This window comes from Bombyx mori, chromosome 1 (genome assembly GCF_030269925.1).
Source record: "Bombyx mori chromosome 1, ASM3026992v2".
NCBI lineage: Eukaryota > Metazoa > Arthropoda > Insecta > Lepidoptera > Bombycidae > Bombyx > Bombyx mori.
In genome coordinates this window covers 15,675,988-15,703,867 of record NC_085107.1, presented here as the reverse complement: position 1 = coordinate 15,703,867, position 27,880 = coordinate 15,675,988, and the positions used below count along the sequence as shown (strand labels likewise).

At 36.2% G+C, this 27,880-nt stretch overlaps 1 protein-coding gene across 1 annotated transcript; it reads right to left on the bottom strand.

Moving 5' to 3' along the window:
- Positions 1 to 806: 806 nt before the first annotated feature.
- Positions 807 to 27,584, bottom strand: LOC101742281 (uncharacterized). The gene is made up of 5 exons (XM_062670184.1): positions 27,308 to 27,584; positions 25,381 to 25,767; positions 13,201 to 15,227; positions 4,866 to 13,131; positions 807 to 4,018 (listed from the first exon to the last, which is right to left on the bottom strand). The coding sequence occupies exons 1-5, from the start codon at positions 27,349 to 27,351 to the stop codon at positions 2,092 to 2,094; spliced, it is 12,651 nt and encodes a 4,216-aa protein (XP_062526168.1). The 5' UTR covers positions 27,352 to 27,584; the 3' UTR covers positions 807 to 2,091.
- Between the last annotated feature and the right edge of the window lie 296 nt (positions 27,585 to 27,880).

Genomic DNA, 27,880 nt, shown 5'->3' with positions numbered 1-27,880 from the left:
TTTGAGATGATCCCCTCTTCTCCTTTTTATCATCGCACCTCCCGCCATCGGAGCAGAGTTCATTCATATTATCTCGAACTGCTGCGTTCATCGACAGTGCGTTTCCAGAGGTCTTTCTTGTCACGTACCATCCGGCTATGAAATGAGCTCCCCTCCACGGTGTTTCCCGAGCGCTATGACATGTTCTTCTTCAAAGAGGTTTGTGGAGAGTATTAAGCGGTAGGCAGCGGCTTGGCTCTGCCCCTGGCATTGCTGAAGTCCATGGGCGACGGTAATCACTCACCATCAGGTGGGCCGTATGCTCGTCTGCATGCAAGGGCAATAAAAAAAAATGGCTGGATGATGGCTACGCGTACGGGCTCTCACATAAGACCAGCTTACCAGTAAAGTAACGACCCAGAGCAATTTTTTTTATTGCTTAGATGGGTGGACGAGTTCACAGCCCACCTGGTGTTAAGTGGTTACTGGAGCCCATAGACATCTACAACGTAAATACGGCGCCCACCTTGAGATATAAGTTGTAAGGTCTCAGTATGGTTACAACGGCTGCCCCACCCTTCAAACCGAAACGCATTACTGTTTCACGGCAGAAATAGGCATGGTTGTGTTACCTACCCGCGCGGACTCACAAAAGGCTCCACTTTTTTAGAAAACTGACTATTTTAATTATTTCTCCAAATCCTGAGCAGTTTCGAAAAAAATAGGCTACTAGTGATCTGGAAAGTTGAAGAGGCTTTACAATTTTATTTAAAACGAAAAATCCAATTGAATTAGTGAATACGGGACCACATTAATAAAACACATAATTTTGAACATTGAGCTTTATTTAAGAATAAAATTGTTTACTTCCATCCATTAAACAATAAAGACAATGCATTTAAGCAAATAAACGTACATTTATAAACGCGAGAGTAAAACTACTATACTTGATATAATATGAAAAAATCACAAAAATTTGGGAGGCTGATATAATATATGTTTTTTATAATCTTTATTTATTGGACTAGATTATTAAAAAAAAAAAAAAACACAACGAATGCATGAGATTTCATGTTTATGATTACAGACTAATAGAAGTCTTATTACGTTTAAAATTAGTTAACAAATAAATATAAAATCGAGAGAATACGAAAAACGAACTTGAGACCGTGATCAGCCTCCTGGCGCGAGATGTCGCCGTTGATCGAACACAAAAAAAGAAAAACTAAGTAAAAATGGATGCATACACTACGTACAATACCACGTTTAATTACTACTAAAAACCGAGAACATTGATATTATTATACGACTATAGTTAAAATACACATACATTATACTTATACATAACCATTATGCAATTATCGGTTATAGACTCATTACTTTCACATGAAAATGGGAAGGGGCATTACACATGCAGAATCAGCACACCTACTTTAATACGATTATAATAATATGATTATATACGTTTAGTGTTATATTAAAATTTTTGCTAAATCTCTCTTTGTGCTAATGAAAACGAAATAAAATTTAGATTTTTAAAATTATAATCAGTCCTATACACCAACGAAAAATAAAACAATATATATTTTGATTAAAAGTTTAAACACCTACATTTAATTTAAAATCTACTTCGATTGGTAACGCGGTACAATACGACTTGCAAATTATTACATTAAGCTAAGTAATACAAATAGGCAGTGTTGCGCAAATGCAATGTACTATCGTAGAGGTCTAAACGAAATGCCCCTTAGTCTAACTTACTACTTATCTACATTTTAATTATGAATATTATAAGAACTTGAAAATACGACATCCATATTAATAAGGTATAATTTTAATATGCAACTACTAAAAAGTTTTACTGCGAGAAATTAAAGTAACGTTACCTCTCGTTACACAAGCTCATTCGTATTCAACTAAAATATTATTAATAAAATCTTGATATCCTCTAAACGTACTTCAATAAAGGTATTTACAAAAACTAAACTCAATAAAATCTTAATTTCAAGAATGATCGAAATTTTGTAAAAATGACTTACGAAAAAGTGAAAGTGACAATCATATCTACAAAAATATATACAGAACGATTAGAACGTTAAAAGGAAATTAAGATTAATCGATCAAATGCCGTTTATCGTCGTTATTACGATTGCGGCCCTTGGCGTGCGCTAACATCGTCACTAGTTTCTTGTGGCTATCGCCCACGATCCAGCCGTGTTGTTGGGGATGCCCGGGTTCGTCGTCTCCGTCTGATGACCAGTGGTAGTAGGGGAGAGCGCGCGCACGTACCTTCGGTCCCATCGGACTGCGCACTCTAGCCGGCTCCTCGTCACTGCTCTCCTCGTCTGTAGAAATCCTCCCGCTAAATCTCCGTCCGCCGCTGCAGCTCGACAACTTACGATTATTACTAGATACCCTGCTCTCGGAGTCGTGCTTTTTGAAAGTTATGTGTTTGCTCCGGCGCCCGCTCGAGTGATGCCCCTCCCTTTTCCTGTTTTTCTTTTTACGTCTGTTCTCTGTCGACTCTGCGCTGTTTGGACGCATCGGATGATCTTCCGGCTCCGATTCTGAACTCCAAGTTTCAGCTAATATATTTTGTTTTCCGACTGTACACTTCCGACGTGCACGCTGCCTCGCAACGCCAGTAGAGAAATCCGATTCAGGCGATTCGTCAAAGAGACAGTGCAATTTATAAGCAAGTTCACTATCGTTACAATTATAATTCTTAGGGTATCTGTTATTTGTTTTTTTGTCAAATACTTGTCTTTTGTTATTCTGCGGAGATGGATCTCGCAGCTTATTCTTGTTTTTGGACTCTTGTTTAGGTGGACCGTCACAGTTGTTCGATTGTGATTCATTGGATTTACGATGGGACTTTTTGTGGTGTTTATCATGTTTCTTTGGTGTTGAGTAAGGAACTTCCGACGTAATGATCGTATTCAGCTTTTCTTCTGTAGACGCTCTGTTGGTACTTGAGAAGTCATACTTTTTAGATGTCGACGGACCATAATCAACGACGTCGCTACATTTACTCGTTCGTTCAATGTTAGATTTTTTAGTGTTTTCAGTACTACATTTCGTGGATTGTGTATACGATGAAGTCATCATGAATTTATCTAAAGAAGAGTCGCTATGTATTGCTACATTAAGCGGCTCTGGCGGTTCGAATTCATCGTTTTTAGATGAAATAGAATCATTTATCAGGGTTGAAGAACTTTGATTTGATGTGGATGGTATGGGCTCATCTTCGAGGAGACTATCAAAAAGTTTGTCCAAATTAGCTTTAGATTTAGATGATTCTTTAGGTTTAGTGCTTTTTCTTTCAGTTCGAACCGCATTATGCTTGAAGATTTTTCCCATAACAGCATTTTTCTCGGTTGCATCTCTTCTCTTTAAGGGTGATGTAGTCTTTTTAATCTCGTTTCCACTTTTAGTGTTAGCTATTTCACACGATAAACTGTTTTCAGTTTCATCCTCACTGCATACATAGTCGTCCGACATATAGACGAAGTCGTCACCGTCAGAAACACTGTCGTTTATAATTTCATCGATCACAGGTTTAGATGTGCTAGGTGTCTCCTTGCTGATGCTTTTAAATCGTTCCATTAGGGTTGATGGTCGAAAGTCGAATACTTCAGCATCTTCATTATCCATAAATTCATAAACATCTACTTTTTTCTGGTTAGGGTCCTTGGTTCGATGAGCTATTTCGGTCTTGCTGCTAATCTCCGATTCTCGTTTATCCTTTTTCTTTTTACTGTTTGTCTTTTTATTCTTTTTCTTTACTTTCTCAGTAGAAGTTGTACTACTGCTACTTAATGTGGTGTTTATATTAGTAACAGAAGTAGCAGTAGCAGTAGTAGCAGTAGCAGTAGCAGTAGTAGCAGTAGTAGCAGTAGTAGCAGCAGTAGTAGTAGTAGTAGATTCTGAAACCTTGATTCCGTCAAATCCTTTTAGCTGTCCTTTGGTCCGAAATGATCTTCTCTTTGATTTCTTGACATATTTTTTCGTTTTTCTTTTATTTACTCTTTTTCGAACTCTGCAAACGTTTCAAAGTAATTAGGCGTTAATATGACGTACGGTGGGCTGTAAAAGTGCAAGGATAACAAAAAAAATCGTCTGAACCAATTAGTAATGTTATGTCTGCTATAGTAGTTACACGGTATCTATACTACGATCCTACTAGATGACATTCTACTGCTTTAAAATTCCAATCGTATTAAGATTTTTAACTCAATTCGATACTTTATTTTTATAATTTCGACTCAAAAACAATAATCGTAGAAATTATAAGTATAAAAAACATTATATTCGAATAGCGTCCGAAACACCTCAGTCACATTACAAAAATATCTCATAATGATGTCACTTGACTATTATTAAGCATCAAGTAGTAATTGAAATATGTGACGTTCCTCCACGTGTTCGATCATGGGTGGCATGGACCTCATGGTACAGACAACCACTAAGTGCTTCCTTTACCAGATCTGATCCTCTAATTGGTGTTCCGCCCACGGCGCGCTTGTCCTCTATGCGACCCGAAATTATGAGCTTCTCTAATTCATGTATGAGAGACCGCCCGAGGATGGACTGTGCAGGAACGTCACATGTCGTTGCGATCCTCAGCAGTGAGGGAACGACATAGAAGAAGTATTTAAAACAGAAAATCTGCATTTTTTTGTACTTTATCAATACAATATCACTTTGTAGACTGACGGACTATTACAGACTATGTAAGCTATCAATGTCACTACCAACATCTTCTAGTTTATTTTAAATAATGCGTATTGATGTGTTCATAGGATTATAAAACTTAACGTATCTATGCAATTCTGCAGCTGATACGAGGTGCCAAAATAACAATACAGAAGCTTAGTAATACTCACGTTGGAACTGGTTCTGCGACAGGTTGTGATTGTTTAGCAGCTGCCGCCTGAGATCTACATTTTCTTTTAATTTTATCAAATTTATCTTCAAACATGTCAATACTTTCAATTATGTCTGGGTACATTTTTTCTTTTACTTCAGGCTTTTTAGCTTTGTTATCTTTTATAGCAACATTATCGTTGGAAGTTGAAGCAATAATCACAGGTTCGGAAGGAATTTCATTGTTTGTCATGACATTTCTATCTATTGGTATGGATAGCGTTTCGACAGGCGGTTGTGTTTTGTTATTGACTACATGATAAGCTGCATTTCCAAGTTTATTAGCATTCGCAGTAGCGGCTTCTTTTAATCCCGAAATCAAATCATTCTCTAAGTTTCGAACTTCTTCGCTCTCTAAAATATTTCTGGCGGTTATAGAATCGACGTCGCCGTCGCTTCTTGTATCCTCACAGAGCTGTCTCGTTCTCATCTCTAATTCTGTTACTGCAGAAGCAGGACATATTACGCATGTGTTCGCTGCAGAACTTCCGATTGTATTTGTCTTACTGAAATCGAAAGTGTTTGAAGATTCTTTAAGCATTTCACAGCAATCTAAGAACAATACTTCATCGCGACTTAGTTCTCGGTTCCCGACTTCTTGCTGTCTTAAGTTTCGCTTAAATTCTGCAATAACTTCGTTAATGTTCGGCATGACCATTTTAGGCGGAGTCTTCTTTTTGCGCTTTAGTTTGGCAGCTAGAACTTTAAGCCGATCAATGTGCTGTTTGTATATGAGTAAATAATTTGGTTCTTCTGATATTGGCAGTGTTTTGAATTTTAGTTCTAATTGTGATAATCTTGAAACATGGAATAAAGTCATCTGGTGTCGTAAAAAATTATCGGGTCGTCTGAATTCTTTTCGACATAATTTGCAAACACACGGTAATAATGATATTTCTTTCTTTTTTCGTCCGCGCTTTGTCAATGTTTTAGCTGTTGAATGACAAGCTTTTATATTATTTTGTGTAGGTTTTTTTGTTTCGTGAGCTGTTTTCTTGGAAGTTCTTTCTTTGTGTCCGAAATACACATCGTCACTTGCATTGGCGATGATATGAAAAGTCTCAGCAATTTTTTTAGACGCCAGCAAATTGGATTTACGTGGTTTTCGTTCAGAGAAAAACCCAAAACTTTCCATAAATTGTTCAGATCGAAGTTGTTGTTCCGTTTCGTCGGCAGGCTCACCGCGATCAAGATTGGAAAAAATGCAAATCGACTTTCGTTTTGAATGATTATCCCTTTCATCATTTCTCTTGGATAGCTCCGCATTTTGATTTTCTTCTGTAGCACCGTTCTTGCTTTCGTCGGAACATTTCTTTTCTTTTTCGTCCACATATTTTTGCAATGGAACGTCACTTTTAGAAGATTCGTCTGAATCAGTAGCAGTTTCTTTTGGGACACCTTTAGTACACTTTCTATTATGTGATTGGCTTGTGTATTGTTTTGCTACAGTGTGTTTATGTTTTTTACTTTTTTCTTTTAGTTTTTTCTTGGTTGTAGTCGGCGGTTTTTCAATCATATCGTCCATATCAATGTCATAAGGATCGTGCGTTGCTGTTTCTGGAGGTTTTAAAGCAAAAGATTTGGAACGAGTACTTCTCGAAGCTATTGATCTATTGTAACAGGTTGTATGTGTTTCCGATATCGGGAAATTTTTGCTTACATATTTTCGGTTACAGCTACTTTCTGTGTCTGATACGTCATCGCAAAGCCTTGATAACTTCGTTTCAATGTTACTTACTCTCGGTTTTTTTTGTCTACAACGCGAGGGCAATTCTAATGTGGTAAAATTCTCACGTTTCCTTTTTTCTCTTAGTTGCCGTAATTGTCTATATCTTATGGTCGAATGATCGTCATAAAAGCTAGAATCAGTGCCGTATTCAGAAGGACTTTCAGGCGAATCAAAGTTTATTATCACACTAGTCTTTGAAGAATCTTCTAGGGGAATGTTTGGTTCTTTAACAATCGTGACCCGCGGTTCTAATGCTTTCTCAAATCTTTCTCTACACTTTTTCAAAAACTGCTCCACCGGTACCACACCTTGAGCAACCTCACCAGTTTGTGTTCCACCTTGTTTCTTAGATTGTTCCAAGCGAATCTTTTTGTCATTGATATGAAATTTCGGATCAAGAGATTTTTTACGTTTACTTCCTGCATGTTTTTTGCTATCGATATGATCTAGATCTACCTCTTCTGTAGGTTTAATAACTTCTGAAGGCTGAACTTCAATTTTACTATTCTCAGAACTCATACGTTTTTCATGAATCCTTATACACGAATTATTTTCTTCATCAAGTAGTAATTTTGAAAATATAAGTTGTTTCTTTGTCAGTGGAGCTTTCTGTTCAACGTGGACATCGAGATGACCAATTTTCTCTCTCTCGGATAAGACTCCATTGTCGATGAATACTGATTGACCACGTCTGCTACGTCGTAACGAAGTGCCATGATTCTCTTCTATTTCGGACGTGAAAGGCTCAGTAAATGTTACATTGTTCTGATGTTCAGGTTCTGAAGGAACAAGATTATCTATGTTTTCTACCATATCGACATCACTCAGATCTTTTACGGTAGATACGTTTGGTGGTTTCACGATTCTGTCGGAATTCATTTCAGGTGAAAAGTTGCCTAATTTTCTTTCAGTTTCTTCAACGTTTGCGGTTTTTAATATATTAGGATCATATATTTGGCAACTTTGGAGAGTAGCATTCTGATTGATAATGTTGAACTTCTCTTGTGACGGAATATTTTCTATTTGATCTTCTGTATGATTTTCAGACAGTGCCTTATTGTCATTTATACAAATTTTAATGTCAGCTTGAGCAGCACTCTGTGTGTAAACGAAGGTATTTTGAATTTCTTTGCTCTTTTCACATTCTGATCTAACATCTTCAGGGTAATATTCAGATTCGTTGTTTTCAATGTAATCATAGTTTATGTCATCTTTTACGTTTTCAATTTTAGTTCGTACATTCTCATCATATAAACTAGATTCTTTTTCAGTACATAAATTTTTGGACTGTTCCTTTAAATTTTCACCCTTATTCCTATTTTCAAGATCTTTGTCCACTGTATTCATACTCTGATAGTTTCTAGCAGTTATGCGCGTGATATTTTCATGTGTATGTTCTTCTACGCGCTTGTTAGTTAATAGGGTGTGTTGTTCTCTATGCTTTTCCTTAAATATCACATCTAATGTGACATCATCCTCTGAATCTTCATTAATATTCATTTCCAATTTGCTATCGTCTGTTATTTCAGATTTAAGAATATCATTTAATTTTTCACGGCAAAGAGTATCAGATGCAGATAGTTCATTAGAATCCTTTTTTGTATCATCTACCGTTTTTATTATGCATTGTAATTTTGAATCTTCAACTAGACATTGACCTTGAGACTTACCGTCTTTGGTGTTTTCATCATTATTAATAATATTAACTTTATCTTGTTCTATTGATTTAACTGAACTCTGAGTATGAATGTTTTCATTTTGCTTAACTGCCACTTCTAGAGTATTCATAGCTGCTATATTATTTTCATTTTTACTTGGCACATTTTTACTTGCTTCAAGGGTCGTTGGTACGATAGGAACTGTTTTAGATGCAGCCGCATTTTTATTATGCTGAGTGCTACTAATTTCTGACTGTTGTATAGCTAACGATTTCTCTAAATCCGTTAGATCCTCATATTCATCTTTATCACTGATAGTTATAATGTCTACAGAAACGACTGCTGCCGGTTGTTCGGTTTTATTTGATGTACTCTGAGTATCTTTTACTTTGTGTCTCTCTGATGCAGTCTTGATACGTACAGCCCTCAAACTAGCAGTTTGATCTTTTTGTTTGTTTTGTTTACTTGGTTCATTATTTTCACGTGGTGGTGCTTGATTTGGAATTGAACATAATTTTTGTTCGTTATCTTTTGTGTCATTTTCATCTGTTGTCAAATCAATGACTTTGACTTCGATATTTCGCAACATTTGTTTTTTCAATTGGAGGTCCTTTTGGAATTTTCCCTTATCAGATTCATGGAATTTTCCCTTACCAGATTCAGCTTGGTGAGAATCGGTTTTTTTAGAATGGTTTGTAGACGGTAAGGCTGGAGGTAATGGAGGTGGAAGCGGAGGTGGTAATGGTGGTGGTGGCGGTGGAGGCGGCAACGTCCGTGGAAGTGGAGGAAATATTTTTTCTGGAGGCGGTGGTGGAGGAGGCGGAGGGAGAATAGTACGAGGAACTGTTTTTAGTGGAAGAGGAGGGGGTAGAAGAGTATGAGGTCCCGTCGTAGTTGGAGGGAGCGGAGGAATAAAAGTATGAGGACCTGTTGTGGGTGGAAGAGGAGGTGGAGGTGGAGGTGGAGGAAGTAAAGAAACGCTTGCCTGCGGTAAGCTTGGTGGTGGCACACCTGGTGGCGGTGGAGGTGGTATAAGACGTGGTACTCTATAGAATCCATATGCCATACTTGGGCAAATATTCTGCGCAATCGTAAGTCCGACATTAGAGGAGTATTGATATTCAGATATTGCTAAAGGACCAATGGCATCAGACGAATTTCTTTGTTTTCTAGGAGTCACAGATGTTTGATCCTTTGTTATCCTTCCAGAATGTGAAATAGAATTCCCTGTTGAATTAGTGACGTACTGAGGTAATACATTGAGTAATTGATCACGGTGTCCCCGGGGCATCGTGCCAATAATTTCAACTAATTCTTTAGGTAACATAGATATTTTCTTCGCGGTTTCGGGATCCTTTTCAACTTGACCAGAAGAAGAAGAGGAGTGCTTTCGTTTTCTTTTATTTTCATAATCTTTATATGATTTGTGATTTTCAGTTTTGGAAGATAACTCATGTTTTTCGCTGTCGTTAACGCAAGCATCACAAGTGGACTGTAAGATACTTTTCGAAGCTTGAAAACAAGTACCGCAATCGGACTGTAAGTTGCTTTTCAGTGCTTTAATACAAACCTCACAATCTGATTGTAAATTTTTCGGAACTTTAACACAAATATCGCAATTAGTTGGTGAGTTCTGTTTATTCTTATTTGTTTCAATGATTTTTTCTGGAATTGTACCATAATTGAGGTGACTGCCAACCGTTGTGCCTGCTAATGTATATACGGGTGTTGTACTAGCAATTGTTGAGCCAGGTAGACTTAAAAGACTGCTAGTCAGGGTTGATGAAAACGTCGTGTCTATTTTAGTTACAGATATACAAGAGTTTCCTAAAGTATATACGGGCTTGGTACATTCTGGCTTCCCTGCAGTTGTAGCCGAGGCAGATTTTGATAGCGTATATATGGGCATTCTAGCCAATTCAGAGGAAGCTGAAAAATTTGGTAAAACGGTGTTGTTGAATACTTCCTTGTCTTGCAAAAAATTTTCATGGTATTCCGATCGCATCTCGGAGGAAGCGTATTCGCATGTCATTGGTGAGCAATCCTTAGTGCACATGCTACCAATAGTTAAAGGACTTGTAGCAACATTTATGTTTTCAGAATAACACGGATCAGGTACTGGCGAGTCTTCATTCTCTGAATTTCTGTCACACTCAAAAGTAGAGATAACAGGTCTGGACTCCGAATATCTATCTCTGTGTGACAATACTGAATTTGATACGTCGTCAGTATTATAGTTATTTATTTCAAATATGTTCACCGAAGATTCCCTACTAAATTGATTTTGTGGTTCAAAAGTGTACTGACTTGATTTCTCAGTGTTGGTTTTTGTTGACAAGTCTGCTGGTTCACTTTGAATTTGATCAAATGTTGATCGTAGAATCGATTCGTTAGAAGTATGGGAGTTTTGTTTAGTTGATTGTTTCAAATATAAATCTTTCTGTACGTCTGTTGATATAGCAAAATGTCCGTGTTCTTCCTGTAAGTTTAATCTCTGTGATAAATCTTGGACTTCATAGTCACCACTCCTATTATCAATAAAATTTTCTCTGAATCTTCCACTGATGGACAGATCTTTTGGACCATCATATTCATTTTCAATAGAATCAGAGATATTTTCCATCTCGTTTACCATTGTCTTTCCACACATACCTAATGATTGACGTGATACTAACGTATTCAAACTTTTGACACTTAAGTCTACAACAATGTCAGTTATGCTATCTTCCATTAGGCTCTTTCTTGATGACTCTGTACTTTTATTCGACAAATCGAGAGTCTCATAAGAATCGTAACTATTCCGATAGTACACGTTTTGATCTTCGGTAAAATTTTTACAGCATTGCATGACTTTGGTCTTTCCAGATAAATCTAAAGGCGACGTCAAAATGGAATCAAAATTTGTATTAGCATGAGCCGGGGGTGGTAAATTGCACTGAAAGTCATTAGTATAATTATTTTCCCTGTAAGCTTCAGTTACTATTACATTTGATTGATTTCGGTGTTCGTCAATCACCTCTTTGCAAAGATTACTGTCATTGAAAGTCTTAGATGAATTTAGAATAGATTGTGTATCTGTTACATCTTCAGAGGATTTTCCTGAAATAGAACGATTTCGATTTGGAAGTTCATGACTGTCGGTATGGTAATAGAGTTCAGGTTGATCTTCAATTGGTTTACTGTTCTTTTGAAACTCTAAATTCGCAAATTGATCTGTGTTATTTTCTCCCTTTTCTTCGTGTAGTGTAGGCGTAATAGTTTTCTGTTTATGAATAACTTTATCATTTTCTTTTTGTGATGTAGTTTTTATATCTGGCAATCTTTGAGTAACGAGAGGAGATGCTGTTTCAGATAAACTTTCAGCCAACTTTTCCTGTTCTTGCATAGTGTTCGGCACCTTGGATTGGATAACGGAGCACTCGGTCTCTTTTTGTTTTAAAATTAAGATTTCTAGCTTATCTTTCTTCTCACTTAGTACTTTGGCTTTCTTTTTCTGTGCATCTATGCTATCTTGTGGTATAACTTCAATTTGAGATGGTATACCCAGTAGATTATAATGTCGCGGTCCTTCCTCATTAGATTTATCGACACGGGTATACAGCAAACTTGAATCTTGATGTGTTTTGGAGCTTTCATCACTTAAGAGGCTATTTATAGGAGTATAGTGGGCAGAATTAAAGATTTCTTTAACCACATTTGTTTTGACAAGTTTTCCATTATGTAGTTCGGTACCAAGACTATTTTCTGAACATAGGCGTTGAGTGATATTTCCATAGTTGCCTTCAGAACCTTCAAGCAACGGTAAAGGTCTAAAAAAGACTTGTGCTGGTGTCATATTTATTGTTGGGTCAATTTCAACATGATCTGGTAAATTTGGCTGATTTTCCAGAGCTTCATCTGTTCCGCACTGTACGGACACTGATTGATTTTTAGCTTTTTCTTTTTTAGCGGCTTCTGATACTTTGTTTATCAACATTGATATGCAATCATTTAAGCCTTTTCTTGGTTTGGTACATTTTGTTTTTTGATACGCGTACTGATCTAAAGCGCCTTTCTGAAAATGCAAAGGCGGTTTATCTAGCTTAGTCACTACGGCCTCGTTTTCAAATAACAAATGTTGGCCAGTTGGTACATGTTGTGTGGTCAAATTATTACATTCCTGCTGAACTAAAAACATTTCATGGAACTGGACAGCTTTATCCTGGGTTTCAGAGTTAGCTGTAAGTCGAGCTATGGAATGTTTCAAAGGAATTTGTTGTGGAGGGGGAGGTTGATTGTTAAAATCGTCACTTTCTCTACTACCACCGGATTGTTGATTTCCTTCATTTGAACCATCACGTTTTGTGGAATTTTCTCTGGAAATACCGGATCCCCCACTGTTATCAGAATTTTGAGATTTATTACCTTGCGATTGTTGTTGACGGTCACTGTTTTCAGCACCATCTACAGGACTTCCTTGAGTTTCCTGATTTTCAGTATTTAATTGTTCAGTTTCTTTGGCTAACATTTCTTTTCCATCGGAGGAATCGTTTAGAGAACTGTTATCTATATTATTAGCAAATGTGGTATCTAAAGATTTGTTGGCTTCTTGATCTTTGTAATTTTTTTCATCATTGCTTTGCTCTTCGTCTCCGGTATCAGTTTCAGTGTCATTGGGTGTTTTCACTGCTTTGACTCGTAGTCTACGACTTCTTGTGTTGTTAGAAGTACGTTTCTTCATTATCATTTTTTGTCGCTGCTTACCAATTTTTCTGCGTGGACGTAAATTCGAAGTTGGATTCACAATAACACGATGACGTTTAGCTGGCAAATCTGCTAGCATTTTTCTTATTGTTTCAGCTAAAAACAAAAAACAAATATTTAAAAATTATATTTAATAAAGATCAAATTTAAGTGGGTATTACTCACCGTCGCCAACCTCGGACCTGATTTTCGGTCTTGACATCATATGACCCTTTTGGGATTGTCTGTTCCTGATGTCCTTCCTGATTTTTTTACGGATGGTATTATCAGGAAGCCGTGGACGGCGTCGTCGAACACCAAACGGACGATATCTGCACTTTCTACGTACAGTTGGTGTATCACCAGCACAGTCCAACATGTGTTGGTGTAACTCTTCAAGACCAATAGGTTTCTTACATTTTGTACAATCTCTGAAGCCTCTTAGGGGTCTTGTTCTGTTATTCAATTGACTTGGGGGCACATAAAGATGCTTCCAAATATCAGCATTCAAAAGTGGCTCCCCCACTATTTCATAGTGTTGCACTTGGGCGTTAGGATGTTGAGTAGTGTTGTGAGAAGATAAAGCACGGGCATCGCGTGTCTGAGCACCACAAGCACAACATACATAACATCTTGGGCGAACCCATTCTCCACTTAATACAGCGGGTTGCAAGTCATAACGGGGAGCTGACGGCGTTAATCCTAACGAAGCGGGGAAGTCTAACCCTTCTTCTGTTACAGCAGGTCTATCCGTATACTTAACAATCTGTGAAGATGGAACTGGTATTTCCCTACTTTCAAGGATCTCTTTTAACTCTCTTCCAATAATATTTCGCTTCTCAATCTTCTTTTCTATGGGAGTGTTATTGAACCTCTCTTCATATTTACTACGCATTCGCAGTTGCGTCCAAATATCCAAACTAGAGATCAAAGTTATTATGCAATTATTGGTGTGCGAGTCACGCTTAATTTGATTAACATTTGGTATCGTTTTATCCTGTTCTATGTTATCCCATTTCCATTTATGTTTCGAAGCTATAGAACGAGGTAGATGTCCATCAAAAATATTACGACAGTATTGTTCGAATGCAAGCAATATTGGAAATCCTTCTGCAGTGTTGATGACGACACTATTTTTTGCTTTCCTTGTCTTAATGGCGCTTATGGGGTCAGAATTGAAGTTGAATGAGCCATCTAGAAATTTTGTCATATTTTCGTGAACATTGCTAGCAACCTTGGAGTAGAAGTCGGTTTCAAAGCACTTTTCAAATCTATGTTCAGGTTCATCCGAAGTTTTGGACCAATCTTTTTTTGTGGATTCTCCAGTACGTGGTGATCTGTGAATAACACCCAATCTGGATAATATTTGATCAGCGTCAGTATTGTGAAATGAAAAATTGGTGGGTATCCTCTTATTCCAGTGAATGTCATCCAATACAATAACAGCGTTTTTTTCAAGTACTGTTTTACCTATAGTTTTTGGATTAATATTTTTATTAGTTGGCAGTATTAGGTTTGTTGTTATGTTATCTTCAATATCAGCCGCATCATCAGCTTGTGAAGGTTTCAGTTCGCACGATATAACTATACCATTGAAATCAGAGTCGGTGAGATATTCCTTGGCGTTGTCATGGAAACCTCTGTCAACAACGTTTATTTTCTCTTTATCAGGTGTAAAAACACCTGATAAAGATTTTTGACGAAGTTTATTACGATAAGCCGGTTTATGCTTTTCGCAGACATTAGTTTTATGTTCAGCAAGTTCAGTAGTCGATGAAAATCTATTATTGCAATCAAGACATGCGAAATATTGATTAGGGTGGTTATTCACCATGTGTCGAATAATATCGCTTGATTCTGCTTCGGAATGATTACAGAAGAGACATTCAATGAATGCATCTTGTTTAGAAGAGAATAGGTGAATACGACGTGCATGTTTTGAGACAGTTTGTTTGGAAGCAAACTTTTTATCGCAGTATGGACAGAGATAGTTTGAGGTGGGAGGAGAAAGTTTGAGATCATCTTGATTGCTCGGTGAAGGTTTGGAGGAAGTGCTTGTCTTCTTGGATTTTTCCTGTAAGGGTTTACCGTCACCTTTACGAGCTATTTTAGTTGGAGGACTAGACGCGATAGACCTTCTGGGCCTTAGTCTTCCGTTTAAACTAGACGAGGGTTCATCTTCGCTTGAATTCATCGTGCTTGGTTCCGCGGTCCTAAAATTGGCAAAACAAAAAAAATAAAACAAAAATAATAAAACTACTTGAATTTACTAAGTTAATTAAGTATGAATTGGTTTTTTAAATTAATAATGATTTTATTTTACATATTTAACTGCGATGGAAATTGATGTAGCTTTAGTAAATGTGAAAAGTTCGCTTTTTAGTAGCAAATGACTCGTCATCTCACGGCCCATGGTAAGCGGTTAACTGATTACATATACACCATAGCCTTGAAATCAGCACCTATTTTGACGTAAGAGGAGAAGACAGTAATAGAGATACAGGTTATCTGTGTTCTGACATACATTTTATCAGTTACAATAAGAGCAATACATGTTTTAATTTAACTGATTCGCAGGACATACCGAAAATATTTATAATTAATTATCACGAGTTGCAAACGTTTTTTTAGAGAGACAACTCATTAAATTGTAATTTGTTTAGTCATAGAATTATCATCTGTATCGCCTTTTTAAACTGTCAGCGCCTTGCATCCTCCCTAAGTAAGAGTATACGTTTAAGTTCGCGTAAGCGTCAACTATATTTACATGTTACACTTTATAGGGTATCCCACAAAGGGTATGTCAAGCCGAAAACTATAGAGAGTGTTCAATTAGAATACTCGTTCGACGAATAAAATGTTTTTAGGTAAATAGTGTCAGAATGAAAAGTACTTGAACAAAACGAACAAAATATTCTTTTACCAACCCTTAAATTATGTGTTACGCAAGATAGCGTAATATGATTCATTGAAAAAACTTAGGCCGGCCACATATCAAATGACGCGTTTTTATAAAATAAATATAAAAGATATTGCTTGCATGGGTGGACTAGCTCAAGTATTAAGTGGTTACCGGAGCAAATGATGAAGAATTCGTTTCTTCTAGGTCGAGGTAACGTAATTGATAACATGAATTTTTTCGCTTTTATCTAACAAAGATTTATATCCATAAACGTAAAAAAGTAAAACTTATTACACAAATTATTTAATGTAACCAATTTTGTATAGATCCCAACATAGGAACCTGTAAATTATACAAGCGCGATAATGCCGCGCCGGTACCAACGGCCCAGCTCTGACTGTCTCGTCACATTAAACAGCCACGAATGTTGAAATTAACATTCCCCGTAAGGAGTTTGAAATTTTGTTTTGAGTTTTTGAGTCTTAGGGTTGTACCTAGTAATATGGTTGCATTTTTTGTGGTATTCATTATTTGAAATGAATTGAACGAGTTTGTTATGGTATATCTCTTTCTGACGCATTTAACAGTTAACGGTTATTTTGTTGCATAAGTTGAATGGTGTCATCGAGCAGTTTAAATAATTATTAAAGTATCTATTTGAAATTACTAATTACTATTTTTACATTTTGACGTGATCTACATTGTTGAAGCTTTGGCCACGTTTCAGCTGGATATACCCACTGTGAGAGACCGTGTATAGATGTGGTACGATAGGGGGGAGGATGGATGAGTACCTATACAAATGAGGGCATGAGAGGAATTTTGGGGCAATGGAGACTGGTTTTTTCAAAATATGAATTTTATTTTATCATTTATGTCCATAATCAATGATTTTTCAGTATAATCTATTGGTAAAAAAAATCTCTTCACATGATCATTATTATTTTCCATAGCACTTAATTTTATTAATACGATTATTTTCCGTCTTTAATAATTTAAAATGGTCATTATACGCATTATTTTGATTGAAAATTGAATCCCGTATTTACGATCTTCGTAACAAATATTTTTTATCCTTAGTCATAATTTTAACTTAGTTGAGGTTCACCTACCATACCAACATTATTACGTTTGACAATAAATATATTAAAATACTTTTTTTACCATTTGAAACAAAGATTTATGCTCAACACAAACATAATTGAGAAGTTATCATAAATACTTAGTCTGGCCATAAATACTGTTACAATTAAAAATAAAATAATTTCTATTGCAAATAACATTTATTACTTTTACAGTGTGTTAGTTTAATACATAAATATAAAACAATTTAAAGTATAAAAAGCTTATTCGAAGTGGTCTCCATTGACTGCAATACAGTCCTATAAACGTTGAGGCCAGTTATCAATAGAAGCACGCACTCTTTCCATGGGAAAATTTTTCACTACCAATCGTAAAATTGTTTTAGGGACTCCAAATTATCATGGCGTTTAGAGCAAGCCGTACTCTCTAAAACTGATCCAGCGGATTAAGATCGGGACTAGACGCCGGCCAGTCTTCAGCTCTGATGAAGTCCGAAACGTTCGTTTCCTTCTCCACCTTTTTCGTACGAACACTACGTGGACGGCCAGATCTTTTTCTGTCACAAACAGAGGAGGTCTCATTGCACCTATTAATAGCCCGGTACACAAACATTAAACTAATACCAAGAGTATGGAGAGTTTTAAAAATTGCATTTGACTCCATACCTACTTTGTGTAATGCAATCACAGCGATTCGGTTCTCTTTATCACCCCACTCCATTTTAGTATCGCAAAATATTGTACAATGTATTGGCGCCAAAATGAGAAAACTCAATAAGCAATCATATAAAAATGACAGATTCCGAATTCAAATGTAATATTTTGTTTATTTTTAATTGTAACAGTATTTATGGCCAGACTAAGTAGATATAACTGAAATATTTCCGATGTTAGCCAAGTTAACCCTTAAACATATGAAGGCCGTTATTTAAGTTATTTTATCACTTGTCTGAAAGTTATTTTTTTTTAAACCGATTTTCATATTATTGTTAGGCACTTTGTTAATTATTTAAATATGAAGGCTGTTTATACTTTCAATGTTTTCACATTTCTGTTTAAAAAGTGGTATCACAAAACGCACAGCTACCTACCTACACACGCACTTATTAATGTTGATTAATATACAATGAACCGTAGGACCTTCTGCCTATGACTTTCAAATTGGGGATGCACCAATCCTTTAAAGATAAATCCAATAAGATTGGAACTCATACAATTTAGCTGACTTGTTTGTTACTGCAGTTAAGAAGAATGAGGAGCCGCAAGTTTCCAGAAATCGGGTTTCGACATCATCCAATACCTCGCTCTAAGTCGATTAGTATTGAGTATGTCATCTTGTATTCTGAGCATGAACAGAGGAGTGTACAAATTTTACAGTGATAGTAGATGACGCTGCCCATATGTCATCGTATGCTAAAAGTACATTGTTGCCCACCGTGACCAACTACTCTGTAAACATCAATTAAATAAAAAGTATTCGGGCATATCGTGTAACGCGCGTCTCAAAATATTATGGTCTGGAGGAGAAAAAGATATTTAAATTAATGAATTATATTTCAGTAACCGGCGGCGCGATAGTGGAATAAAAGGTAATTTAATTTACCACTAGCCTTCGGGAAGTTCAGTAGTCGAAGAACAAATCTAAGTATAAAATAATCTGAGAAGAAATAAAAAGATGAAATCCATAGTTTTTAAACAGAGCATATTACAGCAGGTACTAAAACTCAGTCTGAGTACAACATAGGCGTATCAAAGATAAAAATTAAGTCCTTTCTAGGCAATAAATTAAGAATGCCTTATGATGATAATTTGGAATATCTACTTATTTCCTTACTTATTATGGATGTACCAGTATTGAAAATCTTTCATAAGAAAGATTTTAAAAAGTTATATAAATAATAACTATGAAACGAGTTCCCAAAAATCAAAATATATTATTTCAGAAAATCATCCTCGTCCAATCTTTTCTTATTGTAAATTGAAAATAACATTTATATGTTTCATAGATTAAAACTAGACCGAGACAATTATTTATTTAAACTAATACTAAAAATCCTGTTACTTATTATTGTATTTGAAATAATAAATAATGTGTACTAGTTAAAGTGAATATGTAATTATTAATTTTGTTACCAAAATCGTTATGATCAATATTTGTTTGGTGATAATTAATTAATTTTCATATAAAAAAAATATATGTTAAATCTTCGGCCAAACATATAAAGTCTTTTTTAAACATTTAGATAACGAACATTGGGACAATTAATCTAAAAAAAGAGAATATTTATTATACACACTACTATTAATATTGGAAATGATTCCATATTTAGGTAATCTATTATTTTACGGACATAATTTTCACCTTTTTATACATCACTTCCAAACTTACTACTGTGTAAGTTCTTTTCAGAAGATCACATCGGTGCAGTGAATCATTAAGTTAATCGTTGAATGAATATATCGTTGAATAATCACACCCTGTCACAATATTTGTAAACCATTTATGTAGGATACGGCTATTGTTAAAAGTGGGAAATAAGAAATTTATTAATAACTACATAGTATAAAGTAATTTATAAGTGTAAAGGTAAGTAATAATTATTGTCTTAAAAAATTGTTTAAAAAAAAACAAAATTGTATATTAGGAAATACAGAATACGTTCATTTACATATGATACAGAGAATCTATGAGGTTTACAAAAAAGTTTACTCGAACAATAAAACAGATCAAATATACAAATACTTACGAGAAGGAAGAAACAAACATTGTAAGTTCTAAAATAGTGTTAATAGATTTTTCTAAGCTACCAACATAATATTTAAAAACTTAGAAAGCGAGTATGTGAAGCAACGCATTTTCAGATACTAAAAATCGTGAAGCCGTCGTATTATCGTAACATATATCTTTAATTTGAATAGATTTCAATCGGTTAAACTTTTCAACAGATCTCTATTTCACGTTTGGAAACATTTTAACATAATAATATTATGTTATTGTTAGAATAATTTCAGTACTTTTTCTTAATCCTTGCGTTTGAGTTATGATCAGATTGTATTAGGTGTGTGATCCACGTCGGTGAAGACGTGGTGATCAACCACTGGCTTTCTGGCAGGCATGACACTATGTAAACTAACATACTGAATTTCAATCCGAATAATAATGCCGCCAGTCAGTGTGTATTCATATCGCACTGATAGTCGTACCAATGCAAGACGCTCCCATTTTCAGAAATGAGGTCGGAGTCTCAATTTCATTGTATAACGACTGTCCTATCCTTGACATCGAAAGGCATAACTGCTTCGCACAGAAATTGGCGAATCGCATCGGAAAACTCTCGACTTTTGCGTCTGTGGCTTTGCTTAATCGTCCAAACTAAACGTTAAACATATTAATTATAATAATTAATGGTGGTAGTTCCTTTTGTCAGTCCGCACGGGTAGGTGCCACCCCCTGCCTATTTCTGCCGTGAAGCAGTAATGCGTTTCGGTTTGAAAGGTGGGACAGCCGTTGTAACTATACTGAGACCTTACAACTTACATCTCAAGGTGGGTAGCGGCATTTACTTTGTAGATGTCTATGGGCTCCGGTAACCACATAACAACAGATGGGTTGTGAGCTACTCCCCTAATTATTCAATAATTAAAAAAAAACGTATAATAAGAAAACCAACATAAGTTATACTAATTTTTCGGCTTCGGATACAAGATATGTAGTAGGAATAAATAAAAACGTAACACCGTCTCCTAGAGATGACTTACTTTTCTTGTCAGACATACAAACTGACCGCGTAAGGTATCTCGCATCATAATTACTCTTAAGAGATACGATAGATAATTTCCCCCTAGAGACAGTCAATCATTTGTGAACATGAGTATTTCATTAGATAAACTGGGATTCGACTATCGTCATCGCCGGATCGCTCGATACGAGTACACAGGCTGTGTGTCAAGCTGTCCCATAGCCCAACGACTTGGTTTGGACTTGGACGAGTTTCATGAATAGTTTAGAGTTGTTCAGTACGGAGAGGTTTTGAGTATCTCAGCGTGTTCTACCATCGCGAAGTGTTCCTATGATTTTTGTTATTTATTTATTACATTGCGTATTACGTTTTTTTTTTTATTGCTTAGATGGGTGGACGAGCTCACAGCCCACCTAGTGTTAAGTGGTTACTGGAGCCCATAGATATTTACAACGTAAATGCGCCACCCACCTTGAGATATAAGTTCTAAGATCTCAGTATAGTTACAACGGCTGCCTTACCCTTCAAACCGAAACGCATTACTGCTTCACGGCAGAAATAAGCAGGGCGGTGGTACCTACCCGTGCGGACTCACAAGAGGTCCTACCACCGTATTGGATGTATTGCGTGTCCGCATGCTTAAGCAAAAGCTTCCTACCTATTTTACAGCAAAGTAAACATGCTTTCCGATTCGAAGGGAACGGCTGCTGTTATAGTACAATTAAAACTTAAGACATTCTTTTTCAAGACAGTATTCATGTTGTTAATCTATGGGTTCTAGTTACCAGTGAATATCAAACCGCGAGCTAGTTTAATGGGTAATGTATAACAAAGAATCTCTTGGTTGCATTCGCATAGCTTCTATCCCACTCTTCAAATCTAAAAGAGTAATTTTTACTCTGTATAAGTAAGCAGGACAGTGAAGTCCATCCCTAGTCTTCACAGCAAACCCAAAGATAATGTTAGTTACTTTGAATGCGTTCCTCTAGTTCGTCATATATTTATAGTGCGAATCCAGATATTTTACTTTACTCGAAAAAACTCTGGATCGGAATATGTAGTTTGTAGTTACCTCGCAGAGCTCCTTGGAACTCTGCAATATGTCCTTGTTTGATTAGCCTTTTTGAATTTTTGACCTCAAAATTTTATATCCAAATCAAAAAATAAAAATTATTTCTACATTTCTTTGGTATATATCTGAAGCACTCAATGAGCGCTAAATTATGAATGCAATCATGTAGTTTTGCTCAACACTATGAGCGTTATAACCAGCAGTACAATGCTAGCTTAATTATAAGCTAGCAGTTTTGCAAAATGTATATCAAAATAAAAAAAATAAAAAAAAATCCTACATTTCTTTGTCATATATTGGGAGGACTCAATGAGTATTAAATTTTCATTAAAATTTTTAGTGATTCTGCCCATTTGACCATTCTAGCTTTATGGACGTGAGTATAGGGGTTCCCGTAGAGCGGTCAATACTACAATCAGACTCGCGGAGCCATCTCTAGGATATCCGACCGACGGGTCGACGACTCCATATCGGCCATCTCGGTACAGCAGCTTATCAGGCGGTGCCGCTAGTGTCCCGGAATACCCCGCTGGAACCAACTGGTCGCTCTTACATAGCGCGCTAGAGTACAGGAAGCACGCCGTGCGGCCTCGCCCCCTTTCGAAGCCCCGTAACATTAACTGAGAGGAGGTGGTCTCCTACCAGGGTCAATCAATATGCATCAAGGGAGACAAAATCAATCAAAATATGCATCCATGGCACCGATGCATCTCTGCCAGTGCAGCGGTAATTTTTCAATGCCCTTCTTGAAGAAGTCAGGCGCTCGGGAGCCAACAAACACGTCAAAAGCATTTTATACTGTTTCTATTTTTGCGGATAGTGAGTTTTTACTTGCTTATCGGCTTAACTTATCTAAACTTTGGGTAAAAAAGTAGGTAGATATCTGTCGGCGCAAGATCTGGTGAGTTCGATCCTCCAACCCTAGCTGCTCTTGTGGCTTAAAGACCATCGATTGTACTGTATGAGGTCGAGCGTTGTTGTGTAGGAGCAGAAGTGATGTGCACTTAACCAAAGCTAGCCAGAGGTCCCCATCAGTGTCCCGTCTGTTTAATCATAATCAACCAGTATAATTAAATCTGTCATTAATTATACCAGTATTAAGCTACCAGAGTCACCATGACTGTTTTAAGAGTAAGTTTTAAAACGACGACTACTAACAATTATTAAAAATAATTCATTTTTTTATCGCAAGTGACAATGCGATCCAAAATGCCTTCGTTTCTGTGTCTGTTAAGCAACGTGCAACGTTGGCGGCTTGGCTCTGCCCCTGGCATTGCTGAAGTCCATGGGCGACGGTAACCACTCACCATCAGGTGGGCCGTATGCTCGTCTGCCTACAAGGGCAACAAAAAAAAAAAAAAAACGTGATTTTTCAGCTGGTGGTAGACACCCACTTATCAGGTTTTGTACCTTGCCAATTTGACACAAATGGACTGATATTGTTTTGATGCTTATTTTGAAAACTGCTGTTAATTCATAAGTAAATACCAAGCACTCAAGCAAATAATAATTTGTAATTCACTCCGTAAACGTCATTATTGTTTGTGCAGAATTGCTACCGCGACGGAAATCGTACTCCATAATTACTCGTATTTTTATCGTGTCCATATTGATAAAAAATAGACATGTAGTGAAAACAAAACATTACTACACAGTAGAACACTAAACAAATACTTAATTGAATTTGAAATATATTACTTCACATTTAAAAAATAAAATTCCTTAAATTTAGAATTAATTGTTAGCCATACATAAAATACGTTTCAAACGGCGAGTATTGTAGAATGGCAACTTCATAGATAAATACCTATTATTTTATAGTAATAAGAGGTTGAACAGCACCCTTACTTTAAAAATTGAAAATATGCAAACTCGTTTATAAAAGTTTAAATTGCAAAATTAGTGAACACAGTGTTGTCGTCTTTTACAATCTCTGACGTATTGTACTGTTTGAAAAATTGTTTTCGTTGCTCTGATGCGTGGACGGGCTCACGCCCCCCCTTTTGTTAAGTAGTTACCGGAGCCCATAGAGATCTACAATGTAAATAACGCCCCCAACCTTGAGACATGAGTTCTAAGGTATCACTTTTAACAGTAAAACGGCTACCCTACCCTTCGATCCGAAACGCATTATTGCTTCACGGCAGAAATAGGCTGGGTGGCGGTACCTACCCGTGTGGACTCACAAGACGTCCTATCACCAGTAAAAATTTGAAAGGAATACATAAAAATTTACATAAAGCTTTTATTTTGATTACAAACCGTCGATCAAAATCGCATTCTAGGCCACAGCGCGTGTAAACAGCCACCCGGCATATAGTTCGCATTACCTTCATCTTTGGTGGATGAGTTGACAAAATAGTCATGATTAGAGATGGAAGAATTAACAATCATTTCGCGGCTAGCATTCTTAAACAAGGTTCTGTAGTAGTAGTAGTAGGTGAGTAGATTTAATAGTTTTTGCAGAAGGCTTTAATCGCGTTCACGTATGTTTATCAAAAATAACGAACGCAGTTTGAGTATTTTTTCCTAAGCTTTATATGAAAAGCTCTAATACTTCATGTCCTGTTTCTTTTTTCAAAAGTAACAAACTATAAAATATGTATAACAATAAAATTTCGACCCCTATTTCACCTTCCTCGGACAACTCCGAACACTTTGGAAAAACTCCGAAATAAGTATATATATATATATATATATATATATATATATATATATATATATATATATATATATATATATATATATATATATATATATATATATATATATATATAATTTCCAACGAGAGGCAGGTATTTGCATTTTGCTGTCCATACGTCCATTATATTCTTTTAGAAGTGAAATTTCCTTAAGCGTCCTCAGCTTACAGCTTTTTTTATTGCCTTTGTAGGCAGACGAGCATGCGACCTACCTAATCTTGAGTTGGTTACCGTCGTTTATGGACATCAGCAATGCCAGAGGCAAAGCGAAACCGCAGTCTAAAATAAGCCTTATATAAAGCTTAATACATTGAACGCCATATGAAAAATCAAGTATTTTCATTCAGGTCACGGTGATCCCCGGTCCTTTAATCGATCTGAACGCCTTGGTTTTCAAATCCAAAAGAAAGTTGTAGTTTTCATCAATATTGTATTTTATTGCCTTTTAAAATATCTTAAAAACAAGACTGTAAAAATAGCTAATTTTTATCCTCCGTGCAAATTATTGCAATAATACTATACCTATTATATTTTTTCAGACGTTTCGATATTTCAGTTCACGCGGTCAACGACGAAACCGTAAATATTTTTTGAATTATATGTATATATATATATATACCTAGGACTCGCGAAATCCAAATAAAATACTATAATGTATGTATAAAGGAAGTTTTCTTAAAACGTAGTATTACGGAAAAAAGGACGAGTAAGCTAGGTGACCTTATTTAAACCTGATATTTAAAAATAATTGAAAGAACAAAATACTGTAGAAGACACAGAGCATCATCCTTAGGTAGCATAATATGAAGGCCAACTATTGTCAAAACGCGTTACTTCACATTTTCGGTTAAAAATTAAGGAAACTTACTTGGTCAGCGCGAGCTGAAGTTCCGGCGGCGTTTCATCGAAAAAGCTATCTTCGTCTTCGACTTCGGGTGGAATCAAGCAGTCCAATGGGTCCAATGTTTCCAATGGATCCAATGGTTCCAATGGTTCCAATGGTTCCAATGGTTCCAATGGTTCCAATGGTTCCAATGGTTCCAATGTTTCCAATGGTTCCAATGGTTCCAATGGTTCCAATGGTACCAATGGTTCCAAAGGTTCCAAAAGTTCCAACGGTTCCAATGGTTTCAAAGATTCCAATGGTTCCAAAGGTTCCAACGATTCCAAGGGGTCCGACGGGCCTGCGTCTTGAAGTTCGAAGTCCAAACTATCTTTCCATTTCACAACCGGCAACAAACCGTCGGCAATGGATCTAAACAAATTGAAGCAGTTTTAGAAAATTAAGAGAAAATATTATGTATCCTTTAACTAACTTATTCATTAGTATATTGTGTAGTGTTGAACATTAGAAAGCTTGAAATTCGGTTAAAGTAGTTTTCGCTTAAAATATTACTGCAAATTATGTATATTACATTAAAACAGCAGTTTCCTATCATTTACGTTATTTATTAGGAAAATTTCTGATGTTGATAGATTTTCCACAGTATCGTAATAGGTATTAGCACCGCCGTCGCTCCTATTCCTAGATTTCAGTGTTATTATTAGTGTAAATAATTTTCAGTACTTCGTGGATACGTTTATAGCCGCATATAATTTCATGATTTATTATTTAAATAGCACGAACTGGGTGGTTGGCCGGGTTTTCCGGGGACGCAACAGCTAGCAGGCGCAGTTTGAGATTGATGGCGACCCACCCTCTGCCTCATTACTGAGCTGCGGATGCAAGATACCACCCCCTCCCCCTACTACCCTAACCACAAGAAAAGCGCTAATTGGTGAAAAATCAACGAAATGGTACAAAATGCACCATTCATTATATGCTTCTTAAAGTAAACTTAAGTTCTTGAATGAACTTAATTTAAGAGCATGGTAAGTACCTTTATGGGTACAAAGTACCTTTAAATCTTATTTTTGTGTACTTTAATTTTTTGAACCCAATTCAAAGATCGATACTTTCGCTACGATAAATGGTATAGTTATTCGTACGTGAGACTTGGTATGACGTGAACATTACTGACATGTTCCGAACTTTTTTGGTGTAGAGTGGTGGAATTTAACACGGTATTATGTTTTAATCTATGATTGTGAGCCACGAATCCAATCGTTATGATTTTCGATCATTAAAGTAAAGATTTATTTGGAATTCTAACGGACGAATGATTTTGGATTCCATATTATATAATCTAAGGTACACATCAATCAAACTAATATTTATCATTATATTATGAAGTAGAATTCAGCAAATTATTTTAAAATGAGCGTTTTACACATTTTTTTTGACAAAACATGAGACGCGAGCATATCGTAAATAATAAATATATTGTTTTCTAAATAAACTGGACTTAATTACGATAGTTAAATAAAGATAATTGCTACTAATGTTATATAATAAAAATAATAACAAGAATCGAAGATCCAAGTGAAAAAAAGCTATTTTTTTGAGTTTTTACTGAGTCCACTTTTTTAAAAACAATGTGATCTAACCGCGCCAGTTTAGGAACAAAACAAACAATAAGAAAATTAAAAGAAGGTAAGTGAAACGCAATGAAGACAATATTATAGGTACATACATAAAATTACTAAAAGCATTTACAGAACAAAAAACTTGAAACTAAAAAGGAGGGTAAAATATTTCGCTTTCGTGCATGGATTAAATAAAAAAAAAGAAATAAAAAGTTTACGCAGACTAAGCATGGCAAATGCAAAATAGATGATGACTGAAAAGATCAGACATGAAACAGCGCAACAAGTAGGCATTCGCTTTCGCATTATATTAATAAAATAATATTAACCTTAATGTCTTCACTCGAACTGGCACTATGTGTATTTGACACATTTTTAGTATTTTAAAAAATGTTTAAAAGAATTAAATGAATCAAGATTTAAAAAAAATTAAGGTCCTTGTGCATTAAAAGTTTCGACACTATTTATAACACCAATTAAGTAAATAGAAACACAGCAAAAAAGTAACAGGGTTCGGACGACGAAAATATAAAACGGTCATTTTAAAATGTATTAAAGAAAATTCGGAAATCATTTTCCACAATCACGGTACTGAGAGCCGACACGTCCGCCCAGTGCCGGGGCTGGCGCGACTGTAAATGAAATCGCTGCGGCAGGTAAGCTACGGATGGACGAGTTGTCTATGTCACGGAGGCTATGAATTAAATATAGGCTAGTGTGTGTGTACGGTGCACTTACATATGCAGTTGAGGGGCGGCGCAAAGCGCCCGCCCCCGGGTGTACGCAGGCCCACACGTGGCGCCTTCTGCTTGATGTAGCCAATACGCAAATTACCACTAGGAAACACTTCACAGCAGATACGCGGAGATACTACTGTCAGTTCGATGCAGCCCTTGGCTCAA

What these genes read in the sequence shown, in the direction of transcription:
- LOC101742281 (XM_062670184.1), bottom strand. Translation starts at nt 27,351, where the DNA reads ATGTGTCAAATACACATAGTGCCAGTTCGAGTGAAGACATTAAG. An exon ending in CTTCAGCTCGCGCTGACCAA is followed by an intron (nt 15,228 to 25,380) that starts GTAAGTTTCCTT and finishes TGCCAATTTTAG; the next exon opens with GACCGCGGAACCAAGCACGA. An exon ending in GTCGCAGAACCAGTTCCAAC is followed by an intron (nt 4,019 to 4,865) that starts GTGAGTATTACT and finishes AAACGTTTGCAG; the next exon opens with AGTTCGAAAAAGAGTAAATA.